The sequence below is a fragment of the Pogoniulus pusillus genome, chromosome 6, assembly GCF_015220805.1.
Source record: "Pogoniulus pusillus isolate bPogPus1 chromosome 6, bPogPus1.pri, whole genome shotgun sequence".
Taxonomy (NCBI): domain Eukaryota; kingdom Metazoa; phylum Chordata; class Aves; order Piciformes; family Lybiidae; genus Pogoniulus; species Pogoniulus pusillus.
The window spans coordinates 7,885,355-7,901,145 of record NC_087269.1 but is presented as its reverse complement, the minus strand read 5'-3'; the positions used below and the strand labels follow the sequence as shown (position 1 = coordinate 7,901,145).

Below are 15,791 nucleotides of genomic sequence, written 5' to 3'. Positions count from 1 at the left end.
AGAGGAAGTTTCCTAGTACCAGGCCTTAGAGCTCACACAAACTCAGATACAAGCCAAGCCACATTTGTGAGCATTGACACGCTTTAATCAGTACAGGGTCTGTACAGTATTGCACTAGGACAACCAGGACTAAACAAGCCAAACATTCCTTTCAGCATCTGAAGGATAACCAGGACTAAATAAGCCAAAAATTCCTTTCAGCATCTGAAGGACAATCTCATTTCCAAGAAGTAACATCTCACTAGGGGAACAGTTTCAAAGTTCTAGCTGCAGCAAGCTAAACTGACGTGGCACCTAGGCAACTAGATAATATCATCAGCCAGCACTGCTCATCAAAGAAATTTAAAAGCCACTGTGCATGGATACATGTGTATGCGTCCTGTAACAGGAAAAGAGAACCTGGGATAAAGTTGAAGTAATAATGAGAACCTGTGTTTATATAAAATAGTATCATGCTTGACTCAAAAGTAAATCATCAACAAGTGTTGGCTTTGCTAAATGGTACAGCAGCTAACTTCTGGTGCAGTAAGGTGCCTGAATGTAAACCTCAGAAAAAACATTTGGGTTGTTTCTTATCCCATACAGCCCTGGCTCTGCAACAAGACAGATCCTTGTCAGCAGAAAAGCCACGTGCATGCTTGCTGTAGAGAAGTGAGATTGCATTAGTAACACCTCAGTGTTAAAATTAAGGCCAGACTGGATATGCCTCTGAGCAACCTGATCTAATGTGAGGTATCCCTGTCCATGGCAGTGGGGCTTGGAACTACATGAGACTTGAGTTCCCTTCCAGCCCTGACAATTCTGTGATTCTATGATCATTCAAGCTATAGGCAGAATGCAGTAACAGTTGAATCTGATCATCATAAGCAATTAGTCTTCATGTTTTCCTACAGATTTCTTGTGGAGCAGCCAAAGGAGGCGTTACCAAATGAACTGGTAGGGTGAAGGAAGCAGAGCACACAGGAAACTGTGCTGCAGAGATGACCTGTTTCAGAGGCCACTGGCTTTTAGAGACACCACAACTGCACATAGGCTGAGCATCACCAACAGTCCTGTTTGTCTCTAACCCTGCTGCTCCAGGAAGTGAGACAGAATTGAGGAACACAAACACCAAGGTGCTGGGAAACCAAAACCATGCAAAACAGTCACATACGCATTTCACTGGTGACTTTGCACTGCTTTGGGGTACTTGTGATTGTTTTTCAATGAGACAGGTGAGGTTGCTGAACTCCTGAAGTCCAAAGAACCCCCAGCAGCAATCACACTTAAAGCCCCAGGCACCAAGTGCAACGTGCCCCAGGAGGCAAACCACCCACACAGCCTCAAAAAAATCAGGAGCAACAGCATGTAGCCACCGTGCTGCCCAGCAGAATTAGGAGTCCTGCAGCAGCAGATGGCAGAGCCAAAGCCACCTGGCTTGGCATGTGGCTTGCTCTTCTGCAGCCTCAGGAACAGAAGGATGGCTCCTGGCCCACAGTCAGCAGCCAGGCTTGCCTGCCTGCCTTTGCATCACATCTCCACTCAGTTCATACTGTTCCACGCACAACTCACCTTCTTGTAGCAAAACGAGCTGCCTTCACTCTCCAAGCTGCCTTCACTCCCACAGTGTGCACACACTCACACATACACACAATGAACTCCTAATAGGGACCAGAAGCTTGGCTTCAGGTAGGTGAGATGAATGCACATCTCACCCCTCAGCCCTGCTAACTACAGCAAGGTAGACATATCTCAACAGCTTTGTAGATAACTCAATCAGTCTATGCAGTTTCCTACTCCAGCAGGGCTTTATCACACTTCAACAGCTGCCAAGATCAAGCAATCCAATAGCAATCCCATCTGTCTGCCTGGTGCCGTACACCTCGGGGTGATGGAGAAATCAGAGAAGTATGACAACAGGAAGAGCACAAGTTCCCACCAGTCCAGAGCACAAGGCAGACTTTCAAAAGCTGCAACAAAAATGCAAAATATCCCTGAAGACACAGGATTGAAATAAAGGAGATAGGACATGCTTCCCAGACAGGTAGTGGGGATGAAGCTGGTGATGGAACACATGGAACAGACAAGCTCCAGCTGTCATGAGCCACTGCAGAAGTTTGGGTTTGGCACACCTCTCCTTTTAAAGGCAGCCCACATTTCTGTATTTCCGATGCTTGCTGCCACAAGTGGTGGCCACCCTATTGCTGATACCTGTGACCAGCAGACACCAAAGGGCACCTCTGCATATTGATTTTGGCTCACTCAGAGTGGGACGATCAGAAGTTGGAGCTGTTTAGCACTGGAAGCGATCATAGAATCAACCAGGTTGGAAGAGACCTCCAAGATCATCCAGTCCAACCTATCACCCAGCTCCATCCAATCAACTAGGCCATGGCACAAAGTGTCTCATCCAGACTATTCTTGAACACCTCCAGGGATGGTGACTCCACCACCTCCCCAGGCAGCCCATTCCAATGCCAATCACTCTCTCTGGGAAAAGCTTCCTCCTAACATCCAGCCTAGACCTCCCCCAGCACAACTTGAGACTGTGTCCCCTTGTTCTCTTGCTGGTTGCCTGGGATAAGAGACCAACCCCCACCTGGCTACAACCTCCCTTCAGGTAGTTGTAGACAGCAATGAGGTCAGCCCTGAGCCTCCTCTTCTCCAGGCTAAACAACCCCAGCTCCATCAGCCTCTCCTCACAGGGCTGTGCTCCAGGCCCCTCACCAGCTTTGTCACCCTTCTCTGGACACGTTCCAGCACCTCAACATCTCTCGAATTGAGGAGCCCAGAACTGGACCCAGCACTCAAGGTGTGGCCTGACCAGTACTGAGTACAGGGGAAGAATGACCTCCCTTGTCCTGCTGGCCACACTGTTCCTGATACAGGCCAGGATGCCATTGGCTTTCCTGGCCACACTGCTGGCTCATGTTCAGCCTCCTATCAACCAGCACTCCCACATCCCTTTCTGCCTGGCTGCTCTCAACCACTCTGTCCCCAGCCTGTAGCACTGCCTGGGATTGTTGTGGCCGAAGCACAGAACTTGGCCTTGTTGAATCTCATCCTATTGGCCTTTGCCCACCCATCCAGCCTGGACACATGCACTGGCTTACTCCACAGAAACAGCCAACTGACAGTGCTACTGGAAGGCTGTTGGGCTGCAGCTTGCTCAGCTGCATTCCTCAGCAGAAGAAAGCTCCATGTTTCACATGCTCATGGAGAGACTTTCAGCTAGAGCCACTAACGACATCACAAAACCTTGTGCAACTCCCGTTCTCTGTGAGCCAGTTCATTCTTCCCAGGCCTCAGTAGCTGTCATACTTTGTAGTGATAAACAGCAATGATGAGATCTGCAGAGCAACTTTGAATCAAGAGATCTCTTTGCAGATAGCTTATCTCTGCTCACAGGGGCCTGCACACAATGCTTCCCCTCGTCACCTGCCCAATCTGGCTGCCTCAGAGCACACAGAGGCTCCACGAAGGAGATCCTCTCCTCACTGCAGCCCAAGACTTGCTCCCCACCTAAGTTGGAGAGAGAAGGGCTCAAGTCACAGCTTGAGCATGAACTGCAAGAACCTCTCGGCTCAGACGCACCTCTTTTAAAGCACTGTTGCCAAAGTGTTATGCAAACACCATCCTGACTGCTTAGCTGCCTACCTCTGCACCCCAAACTCAGTGTCACAGGATCACAGAATGTTAGGTGTTGGAAGGGACCCAAAGAGATCATTGAGTCCAACCCCCCTGCCACAGCAGGACCATACAGCCTAGCTCAAGTCTTAGAGGAATGCATCCAGACAGGCCTTGAAAGTCTCCAGAGAAGGAGACTCCACAACCCCTCTGGGGAGCCTGTTCCAGTGCCCTGTGACCCTTACAGTCAAGAAGTTCCCCCCCGTGTTGAGGTGAAAACTCCTATGCTGCAGCTTATGTCAACTCTGCAAAGCCTAAACGTGTTAATTAACGTTAAATGTGTTAATTATTTGTAAAGATGGGAGTCTGAAGAGATATTTTTTAAAATGATTAAGCCTCTTAAGTCACAAAAGCAAGTGGAAAAGCAGATGCAGCACTCCTGTTCTGGAGGTGGCTGCTGCTCCTAACTATCCCAGGAGGAGATTCCTCCACTCATATCAGAAGCCTACAGGGTGAACTGCCAGCTAATGCTTGTGCATCTCTATTTCCCAGGCTTTTTCCAAACCTTGCACTACACTTTTATCCTAAGTAGATCCAAAAGACAAAAAAAGACATCAGAAAAATCTTTATGCAAGACAGAGCTCAGTCCACCCAAGGCAAGAGGGGGGAAATACTGTCTTTTATTAAAGTGTAAGTGGCCAAGTCTGCATGTTACGTGGGAGTTTTGGTCTGATCCCATGATTCTGAGATATTTACTTCCAGACAGAGCTGTTTATAATCAAAGGCAATGTTGCCATGTACCAATCCATCCTCAGACGTGCTTTCTATGGAATTTTGCCTACGAAGAAGGCAAGAGGTCAATAGGGGAAAAGGAAGAAAATATTTTAGTCAGCCCTAAGCCTCATCTTTTCAACTTCAGACCAAACCAGTGCAGTTCCCAGGCATCCTGCTCTGCAGCACCCTGCCACACTACGGGTCCTGCACTGCGGCAGCTGACTCCGCTGCTGCACCCCAGGCGGCAGCAGCAGCAGCAGCAGTGCAGGCAGCGGTCAGCCAAACCCTCCCTGCCAGCAAGGATTACCACGCTCATACCTCCTTCAGAGGCAGCTGCTCTCATGCCCATCCTGGCCCGCCAGCCGCAAGCCAAACTGCTCGCAGTGGGCTCAGCCCCAGCTGCTCTCCTTTTTGGCCATGGCCAGGGTGGGAACCCAGATTTGTCCCTGATGCTCATCCCTGCAGGAAGCGTTCATGCACCAGCCCTGCTCCACCGCAGCTTCTCAAAGCTCCTCTGGCCACCCTTAGCAACTTGTGGGTTTTTTCAAGGGTGGGTTTTTTTTCTGTCCCAAAGCTCTGCTCCATGGATAAAAGTGAATTAATTTTTATTTCTTTAAGTTAATAGGAACTTCAGATACTGGGAGATTTTCAGGTACTTTTTTTAAACAGAAATTTGCTTTGTGAACTTTCACTGTCACTTCTTCAGCTCACACAAGGTTTTTCCATGCACTGTAGCACACAGCAAGAAATTCCTGTTTTTAACCCCTCATGAAATTGCACCACATCTCTTACACTGGAAATGCCCTCTCCTAGCTACTGCCAGGGAGATTGCTTGTTCACTGACATTTCCCTATCCATCCCCCAAACCAGGACCAGCCCAGAAACTGTCTGTACCACGCACCTGCACCAGCAGCTCCTTGGGGAAAGGCCATATTAGACACATCTCTGACCCATAGAGCTGTACTGACAGTCTGCAGTGCAGACTGGACCAGTCTGTCCTGTCCGCTGACCCAAGACAAAAGCACAAATGACTCAACTTCCAAGATGAAGTAAACAACACAGGTTGTCAGACTGGCTGTGTGACTACAGGATCCCAGTTTACTTGCTGGGTCTGTGCTTCAGCCAGGCAGCTTCAGAGAGAAACAACTATGTCTCAGGTGCACGTGCTCTGCATCACCTCTTTAATCACAGGGAAACAAAAATTAGAGGTGCATCTAAGATGCCCCGTACAGCTCTGGGCTCTCCAGATGCTATTGCCTGCAGATGCACTTCCCTGTATGTGATGGCTCCTTCCTTTCCAGAGGCTATAGCAAATTAGAGTTTACAAGAACTTCTCAAGGGTACAGGCAGGATGGTTGTGAGGAAGGCACTGGCCATTGGTTAAGGAGCTTAAGTCACAGCTCTGGCATTTGCCACGAAAACAGATGGGATTCAGTCAAATCGTTAAATCCTTTGTATGTGCTGTACGTTGAGAAGGGAACATTGTGGAGAAAGTGTGCAGCTGAACAAGTGTTCAGAACTTAGATTCAGAAGACAACGGTAATTTGGTGCACAGCCTGGCAGAGCCTTGCTGGACTACCCAGTTGCCTACTTGTCTCCAGTGCACTGCTGCTGCCAACAGCTGGAAGGGCCAAGCCACGCTCCAAGATAAAGCAATGCAAGCATTTTTGCATAGACACTCCCTGTGTTCGTGGGCTGTGGGTGTTCAGTGAAAGCCACCAGTGAGAACCCCTAACAATAAACTCATTCACGTGGCATCGCCGGTCCCCTGCCAGCCAAGGCAGGCACGGAGCCTGCGGCAGGGCGGGGAGAAGGTGCGTGGAGAGGAACGGCAGCGAGACTTGCCTGACACACCACCCAACCACGGACAGGAAAGCAAGGGCACAGAGCTTTTGAGCACTGCTAGCTTCAGGAGCGGGATCCTGGCAGTTCTGGTAGTGACACAGAGCAGGCACCGAGCCTGAGGCTACAGGGGTACTGCTCCTGGCAGTTCTGGTAGTGACACGACCAGGCACCAAACCCGAGGCTACAGGGGTACTGCTCCTGGCAGTTCTGGTACTGACACAGACCAGGCACTGAGCCCAAGGCTACAGGGGTACTGCTCCTGGCAGTTCTGGTAGTGACACAGAGCAGGCACCAAACCCGAGGCTACAGGGGTACTGCTCCTGGCAGTTCTGGTAGTGACACAGAGCAGGCACCAAACCCGAGGCTACAGGGGTACTGCTCCTGGCAGTTCTGGTAGTGACACAGAGCAGGCACCAAACCCGAGGCTACAGGGGTACTGCTCCTGGCAGTTCTGGTAGTGACACAGAGCAGGCACCAAACCCGAGGCTACAGGGGTACTGCTCCTGGCAGTTCTGGTAGTGACACAGACCAGGCACCAAACCCGAGGCTACAGGGGTACTGCTCCTGGCAGTTCTGGTACTGACACAGACCAGGCACCGAGCCTGAGGCTGCAGGGGTACTGCTCCTGGCAGTTCTGGTAGTGACACAGACCAGGCACCGAGCCTGAGGCTACAAGGGTACTGCTCCTGGCAGTTCTGGTACTGACACAGACCAGGCACCGAGCCTGAGGCTGCAGGGGTACTGCTCCTGGCAGTTCTGGTACTGACACAGACCAGGCACCGAGCCTGAGGCTACAAGGGTACTGCTCCTGGCAGTTCTGGTAGTGACACAAACCAGGCACCGAGCCTGAGGCTGCAGGGGTACTGCTCCTGGCAGTTCTGGTAGTGACAGAGCAGGCACCGAGCCTGAGGCTGCAGGGGTACTGCTCCTGGCAGTTCTGGTAGTGACAGAGCAGGCACCGAGCCTGAGGCTGCAGGGGTACTGCTCCTGGCAGTTCTGGTAGTGACAGAGCAGGCACCGAGCCTGAGGCTGCAGGGGTACTGCTCCTGGCAGTTCTGGTAGTGACAGAGCAGGCACCAAACCCGAGGCTACAGGGGTACTGCTCCTGGCAGTTCTGGTAGTGACACAGAGCAGGCACCAAACCCGAGGCTACAGGGGTACTGCTCCTGGCAGTTCTGGTAGTGACACAGAGCAGGCACCAAACCCGAGGCTACAGGGGTACTGCTCCCACTGCCTGTACGGATCCCTGACGCTACACCTGGGGGATGGAGCAAACCCCAGAGACCATTTTGTGGGCAGCAAAGGCAGCAGCCTCAGGCCTGGAAGTTAGAGCATTCCTACAGCTTCATGCCCATCTGCAGTGTTCCTGTCTTGGTCAGAGCATCCTCAGGAGCCCTATTTACATAAGAAATGCAGCTGTGCTAGAAGAGACAAAAATTACACTGGCACAGAGGAGTGTGTAGGATGGCCTGGTAGAGTGGATGTGGTAGATGTTTTGTGAGACAGGTGGCAGCAGTCTCAGAAAAGTGTTTTATCTCCTAAATCCATACTGAGTAAATGACTCTGCACTCTGCTGCTAACTTCCCAACAGAGTCAGTCCCTTCCCAGCTCCAAAACTCACCATTCCCAGAAGCAAGAGTTAGTATATTTGTTATGAGGTTATTCAGGACATTAATTTCCATCTGCATATAAAGACAGTCTCAGCCCAGCAGCTGAAAATGGGATTGGATTAGTACAGGGCAGTACATTACCCTGTTTTCTTCAGTTGCCAATTACACCAAGTCAATTAGCTAAACACAACAGCTGTGTTGATGCTCAGCTGAGGAGAAACCACATATGTTTGTTTAGAGCCTGGATAGTGTTACTGTGAATCAATCAATTTCTGACTTTCATTAACAAGAGTTTATAAAGGGCCCCAGATTGTTACCAAGACTTGTCTTTCATTCAGGTCTCCACTTTGTGTTTTAATCCAAAGCAGCTCTCCTTGCGTTTGCAAGAACTTGTTACAAAGAACACATACCAAAGTGCCCAAAAGACCCACACCTCTTTCCCCTCCCAGTTAAAACATGTTAACTAGCAAGCAAACACCTCATCTTTCTACCAAGTCATCATTTTAATCCTTATCAACACTGAACTGCTGCCTTCTCTACAGAAGGAAATGCTTGCCACTTTTAGGGGAGCACTGCAGACACTACCAATGCTCTGCAAAGCCCTGGGAGACCATCAGATAAGAAATGTGAAGCTTACATCTTTGCTTAGGGACAGTAAAACAAGGACCCAAGGCATTTTTCTGTTGAAGAACTGGGCTGCAAGTCACTCTGATCTCCATTACAGAGCTCTAACACCTTAAAATACAATAATATTCTTACAAACCTCTCAAGGCTCACATCACTTGACATGTTATACTGCATGCATAGGGCTGCCACACAGGGGACTCACCCGTGACTGTCCTCACAAGGGGTTGGTCTGAGTGATTTGACAGGGATGGCAGATAAGTAAGGGTGCCACCAACATACCCCTCACCAGTAACAGTGCATTCAGTACCTCCCCTCCAGGGTCTGGAGACAGCTGGTCACAGACAGGTCACCCCTGGCTGACAAGCAGGACAAGAAGTAGGCAAGAAGCCATTAGTGCCACTGTAAAGGGAGCACAGACGGGACACTAGTACAAGTCTCACATTCAAAGGCAAAACACATGGGAAGAAGGGGAGAAGATGCAGGGAACAGAGGAGGAGCAAGACATGAGCAGCTCTGTCCTTGTTACTGTATGTAACTGTAGGTACAGCAACCACTCTCACGCCTGCATTCTGCAGATCTCCCTCTTGTCCCCTTGGGCTTTTGGGTCTGTTGCTATTTATAGTTCTCACACACTTCCTAAATCACAGGACAAAGGTGGATTTTAAAACAGCATCTTCACCAATGGAAGACATTTTTTACTGGCAGGAAAAAAATCTACCCTGCCACACATCAAGATCATCCTTCAGAGCTTTAGTAGCCTCACAAGAATCAAGAGACAGCCTCTTCCTATGCAGCTGGCTTCACAACCCTTTTGCAGAGGCTGGGAAAGGAAATCCATTCCCAAGAGATTTCCACAATCCCTCCTTCACTTCCCACCATGTGAGTCCAACAGCCTGAATTGTTCCCTCTCCATGGAGGGGCACCTTGCTGGCCTCCCGCCTCAGCTTCACAGTCTCTCAACCCACCTGGCCCTGCACACTTCACCTGACCAGATTTCTGCAGCTGGTTCACCCTGCCTTTAAAACAGGAGGGACACTCCTTGTGCATGCCAGGATAAAGCTCAGATTGAATCTCATCTCTGCCTGTGTTTAAAGGAAAGAATGGCTGATGTTTGCAACCTTCACTTCTGAAGCAATAGGAAAGACTCTACAGTCAAATTCCTCTTCCCAGAATACTACTTCATTGCTCAACAGCCCTCTCTGAGGCCATCCATCTCTATCATTACAGGGAAGTGCTCACCTGGACAGCAGCAAGGATGAAGACTCCCCACACGAGGCATGGCAGCAACAAGCCCCACCAGAACAGGTGTGCATCCCCCGTGCTTATTAATAAACAACTTGCCTTTCTCCACCTGCTCCTCAGGGCTCTATCAGGCTGGGGAAGCTGGGGACGCCTCCCACCCACTAAATGAGTTGTTGCCATCACCTGCAGCTGCCCTGCAGAGCTGGTGATGCCTCATTAAGGCTCCCCCGCCCACACATTCGTTAGCACCGTGACAAAAAGGCTCTGCAATCAGACGCTCTTGCTATTCATCACACATGTGCAGAACATCCTCGCTGCTCTGAGGGAGCAGTGTGCATAGCTAGAAAGACAATATACAAAACATAGCTGCATCTTAATGAACCCACTGCTTTGCTACTGGAACTGAATGGAATTGTACAGACCCTGCCAGAAAAAAAACAACCAACAAACAAACCACGACATTAGGCTTGCAATACATTCTCTAACGTCACTTTTGTGGCACATTACTACTGTGCTTTTTAATGCCTGTAAATCACAGAATATTATGGGTTAGAAGTGACCTCAGAAGATCGAATCCCCCTGCAAAGCAGGATCACGTACACCAGATCACACAGGAACACATCCAGGCAGGTTTTGAATGTCTTCAGAGAAGATGACTCCTCAACCTCTCTGGGCAGCCTGTTCTAGTGCTCTGTCACCCTCACAGGGAAAACTGTTTTCCTTATGTTCACATAGAACCTCGTATGTTGCAGGTTGCACCTGCTGCCCCTTGCCCTGTCTTTGGACATCACTGAGCAGAGCCTGGCTCTATCCTCCTGATGCTTGCCCTTCACATCTTTATAAACATGAACAAGGTCACCCCTCAGCCTCCTCTTCTCCGAGACAGAGACCCAGCTGCCTCAACCCTTCACCATATGGGAGATGCACCACTGCCCTCAGCATCTTTGTGGCTCTGTGCTAGACTCTTTCAAGCAGTTTCCTGAGGTTCTTGGACTGAGGGGCCCAGAACTGGACACAATATGGAGCCTCAACAGGGCAGAGTAGAAGGGGAGGAGAACCTCTCTTAACTCACTCACCACACCCTTTCTAATCCAGCTCAGAATGCCATTGGCCCTCTTGGCTACAAGGGCACATTGCTGGGTCAGGATCATCCTTCTGTCCCCCAGGACCTTTCTGCTATGCTACTCTCCAACAGATCAATCCCCAACCTATACTGGTCCATGGGGTTGTTCATTCTCAGATGCAAGACTCTACCCTTGTCCTTGTTGTATTTCATTTAATTCCTCACTGCCTGCCCAACTCTCCAGCCAGTCTGACAGGAAGAAGTCCCAGCGGAGTCAGACAGGAATATATGTGTCTAATATTAAGTTCCTTACTTAAGCACTCCAGCCTCATAAGGAGGACAGCACATTTCCTCTCAGCAGGTAAAATTCACTGCAGAATTATTCTGTGCTACACAAGTGCAGGATGCACCTCCTCCAAGGGGTACTTCTGCATGCCAGCAAAGTACCCAGACGCGTGTGAGTGCCCCCTGCCTGGGCACTGCAGCCCGCCCTCTCCCTCCCCAGGTGCCAAGGTGCACTGAAGTTTGAGAAGTTTCTAAGGGCTGCCCATAGCACCACAGATCTGAGACAAGCCATTCTCAGTCATAACGACCAAAGAGCACCACACAGGAAGCACCAGAGCCATTGATCGAGGCAAAATAAATGTGATGTGGGTGACCACGGGTCCGGATGAGCTCTGCTAAGGAGGAAGGTCACCTACCTTCTCCCTAACCACCAAACCTGCTCACATTTCGAAGGGGGGGGAGGGGGGGGAAGAGTTCACACAGCTGGGCAATTTAGGAAATAAGCCAGAGTAGGCAACATTAAGCAGATTCAGGGGCTGCAAAAAAGGAAACAAGATGCTGCTCTTAGCGGACCTAAAAAAAGGTCCCGGTCCGCAGATCGTAAAACGAGAAGTCTACCGGCTCTTCCCTCCGCTCCTCGCCGAGCAGTGCCCGGGGCAGAAGAGCAGGGCTTCACAGCCCCGAGCGGGGCTTCTCATCCCCGAGCGCGGCCGCACTGCGACCTGGGACCTGCCTGCGCCGTCCCGCACCTTCCCCGGCACGGCCTGGCCTCACGGCCGGGGGCCGCTCCCCAGCCGCCCCGAGCTGACCGCGGTCCCGGTGGCCGGGATGGCCGCAGCTGGCTCTCGCCCCCATTTGCTGGCCGCCTCCTCCTGCCCCGCGGGGCTGGATACACCCGAAGCAAGCCGGGGCTCCACTCGCAGAGAATCCCCCTCCCCGCAGCTGACCCCTGGTCACCCCCTCGGGAAACACTACCCGCGGAGCTGGCCGCCGGCCCGCCGCAACCCACCGCCGCCGCCGCCGCGCTTTCCCACGCGTGAGGACAGCGAGTCGCAGCGGCGCCGCGGCCACGGGTCTGTCCCCTTCGCAGACCCTGCCCCACCAACGCCGCCCCGCAGGTCGCCCGTGTCCCCGCGGCGAGCACGCAAAGGCAATGGTCCCCCTACGGGGCTGCCGTGGGGCACGGACACGCGTGGAATCTGGCCTCACCTTTGTATTTCTCCATGGGGGCTGCAGCTAGGGGGACCGCAGCCCGCCGGCTCCCAAGGGGCTCCGGAACGGGACTCAACACAGCTCCGCTCCGCCGCCGCTCTCCCGCGGTCTCGCTCCGGCAGCGCCGGATCCCCCGGCCGGCCCGGGCCGCCCCGCCCCGCCTGCCCCGCCCCGGAGCCGCGGAGCTGGCCGGGATCGGCGCTTCGGCACGGGGAGTGGGGATTCGAGGGCGAGATGGAGATCGGGGAGCGAGGCACGAGGCACGGCCCTGACCCTCTCTTCGGCGCGGCAGTCCTCCGGCCGCCGGTGCCCAGCGAGAAGAGCTGGTCAGGGACGGTGACAGGAGGAGAGTGCCCAGGTGCTGCTCTGACACTGCGAGGGGGCTCCTGGGGCTCCTGGCTGCTCCCCTGCGCTAGTCTCAGAGGAGGGCTGTCTTGTCTGCTCCCTGTATTAGAACGGCACTTGGTCGGTCTGTCTGCAGCGGGGATTTGGGCGTCCTCAGAGCTTGGGTCATCCTAGAACAGCTGCGTGTGGTTCTGATGGCTTCCGCTGCTAGGACTGCAGGCAGGTGACTGCCAGAAACCACCTCCTGCCGGGCTGGCAGGCTGAAAACTTGAGTTCTCCTTCCACCTTCCCCGAGCAGCTGCTGGTTTGCACCCAGAGCCAGCAAGCTTGCACTCTCTCTTATCAGCAGCTTCATTAAGGCTTCCTGACCTGCCTCCTGGCTAGAGCAGATAACAGAAAGATGTCTCTGTTTGGTTCCACTAACATTTCTCCTGCCTGACTTCCACCACTGTAAGACAGAGCCACCATGCTGAAAAGTGCACCAATAATGATAGAATCATAGAATGGTTTAGGTTGGAAGGGAGGGCAAAGATCATCCAGCTCCAAATCCCAGCCATAGGCAGGGACACCTCCCACTAGAACAGGTCGCTCAAGGCCTCATCCAGCCTGGCCTTCAACACCTTCAGGGAGGGAGCATCCACAGCCTCCCTGAGCAACCTGTGCCAGTGTCTCACCACCCTCACTGCAAAGAACTTCCTAACATCTAGTTTAAATCTCCCTTCTGCCAGTTTAAAACCATTACCTCTCCTTCTGTCATTACAAGACCTTGTAAATAGTCCCTCCCCAGCCCTTCTGTAGTCCCCCTTCAGATACTAGAAGGCTACTCCAAGGTCTCCTTGAAGCCTCCTCCAGGCTGCAGAGCCCCAATTCTCATAGCTTGTCTTCATAGCAGAGCTGCTGCAGCCCTCTGAGCATCTTCGTGGCCTCCTCTGGACTCTCTCCAACAGTTTGATATCCTTCTGGTGTTGGGGGCTCCAGAACTGTACACAGTACTCCAGGTGGGGTTTGATGAGAGCAGAGTAAAGGGGGAGAATCCCCTCCCTTGCCTCCTCTGGACTCGCTCCTACAGTTAGACTCACAGGCTTTAGGGTCTGGGCAAAGCAGAGCTTAGGCCTGGCTCAGGGTTTGAAGTGTGGACTGGAAGATGATGTGGCCTGCTGTGGAAATGATCCTTTTCTTGCAGAGACCTGTGGGTATGACAGGTGGATTCCCAAACCGCACACCCCCTTGCGTATTGACTCTGCTCTGCAGCCATCAACCCACATCCAGAGAGCTTGGAGTGCTCACCAATGGTAATTTCCACATATCCATCTGAGAAGGCTGGTACGGAGAGCATCACTGTTTCTACATGATAGCAGGATCATGGTGTCACCAAGGAAATAGCAGTAAGACAAAGGCAGCCAGAGGCTCACAAAGATGTCCCAATTTCTGGGCCCATCAGCCCACAGACTACTGACATCTGTGGTCCAAGGAAGCCAAGGGAAATGTTAGTGCCATGTATGTAGGAAAAAACCCCAAGCCTCCATTGTATGTCCCTCCTCACATTCTCTGGAAACATCCATAAGGCTCTTTTGGATCACCAGGGAAGCAAGAAGCCAGGCTGGAAGGACACTGTCCTGCCACTCGTTGGGTCGCTGTGTGCTCCTCCAGCCACCCTCTACCCCCTTCCCAGGCTGTGCTTGACAGGAGTAACACCTCACAGAGGATCTGATCTGTGACTGATAGAGGCAGAAAATGACTTCTGCTGCATGGAGAGTTTCCATAGGAGAACAAGTTTAGATCAAGGGCTACTGCTGCTCAAGGAAGCTGAAGCTGGAGTACCTCTCGTCTCTTTTGCCAGCACAAAGAGACAGGCAAGCCAAGTGCCCAAACCATCAGATCCAGCAAGCAGACAGCAGTCTTCAATGGCTGGAGAAAAACCAGGTTAAATAAATATCTGTCATGTATGAATAGTTCACTTAGAGCTCTTTCCAGCTACTTCTTGGCTCTAGCAGGGCAGGCCTTCGCAAACTTCTGAAGCATGCCTGTATCTCAAAGCAGAGGATTAGTCACTCTGAACTCAGCAAGACTAATTAAGGATAATACCAGTTAAACAAACTAATTAAAGATGATTCGAAAGATCTTGTCAGATACTTGTGATTCCTGTCTTCAGGCCTCTAGATCCCCTGCTTGTCCCTTCCTTCCCCTCCTGAGACATGATAAGGATGCTCTGGAATCCCAGAACTGCTAGTTAGGCCCATGGCAATTGCTGGGCAAGTGTCACTAGTGCTGGGATGAACACTAATGCCAGAGGAATACAAGTTCTTCCTGTTTGTCCCCTTCTTCTTGCAGTAGGAATATCCAAAATACTTTGGGATGTTATTTTTTTTTTCCAAACAAACTGTTGTATCCTGAGGTTAGCAAATGTGAACAAGAAAGGCAGAAAGGAAGATCTGGGAAACTATAGACCTGTCAGTCTGACCTCGGTACCAGGGAAGGTCATGGAGCAGGTCATTTCAAATGCCATCACACGTCCTATAGACAACAACCAGGGGATCAGGCCGAGTCAGCATGGGTTTAAGAGGGGCAGGTCCTGCCTGACCAACCTGATCTCCCAGCTGCTGGATGAGGGAAAGGCTGACAATGTTGTATTCCTAGACTTTTGAAAAGCCTTTGATACTGTTCCCTGCAAAATTCTTGCAGACAAATTGGCTACTCATGGCTTGACTGAGCACACTGTCTCCTGGATAAAGCACTGGCTGTACAGGAGGGCCCAGAGAGTGGTGGTCAGTGGAGTTAAATCCAATCAGCAGCTGGGCACTGCTGGTGTCCCTCAGGGATCTATGTTGGGACCAATTCTTTTTACTATCTTTATTGACCACCTTCATTCAGGCATAGAGAGTGTCATCAGTAAGTTTGCAGATGGCACCAAGTTAGGTGGCAGTGTTGATTTGGATGAGGGTAGAGAGGCTCTGCAGAGGGACTTGGATAGGCTAAATCGATGGGCCCACATTAGTGGGATGAGTTTCAGCAAGGCCAAATGCCAGATTCTGCACTTGGGTCACAGCAACCCCAAGCAACACTACAGGCTTGGGGCAGTGTGGCTGGAGAGCTGCTTGGTAGAAAGAGACCTGGGGGTTGTAATAGACAGGCAGCTGAATATGAGCCAGCAGTGTGCCCAGGTGGCCAGGAAGGCCAATGGC

General features: G+C 51.6%; 1 protein-coding gene across 7 annotated transcripts in view; it reads right to left on the bottom strand.

The window, feature by feature from the left end:
• AFAP1L2 (actin filament associated protein 1 like 2) overlaps positions 1-15,791 on the bottom strand; it is a 104,970-nt gene that overhangs the window by 76,355 nt on the left and 12,824 nt on the right. For 2 of the 7 annotated variants that reach the window (XM_064144326.1, XM_064144327.1), the window contains exon 1: positions 9,702-9,746. The exons of 2 other annotated variants lie outside the window; for them this stretch is intronic. In XM_064144326.1, coding sequence (XP_064000396.1) covers positions 9,702-9,741 — 40 coding nt within the window. In that variant the 5' untranslated portion in view covers positions 9,742-9,746. Of the gene's footprint in view, positions 1-9,701; positions 9,747-12,261; positions 12,437-15,791 lie in introns of those variants that run through there. 3 more of the 7 variants (XM_064144329.1, XM_064144330.1, XM_064144328.1) reach the window with 2 other exon arrangements.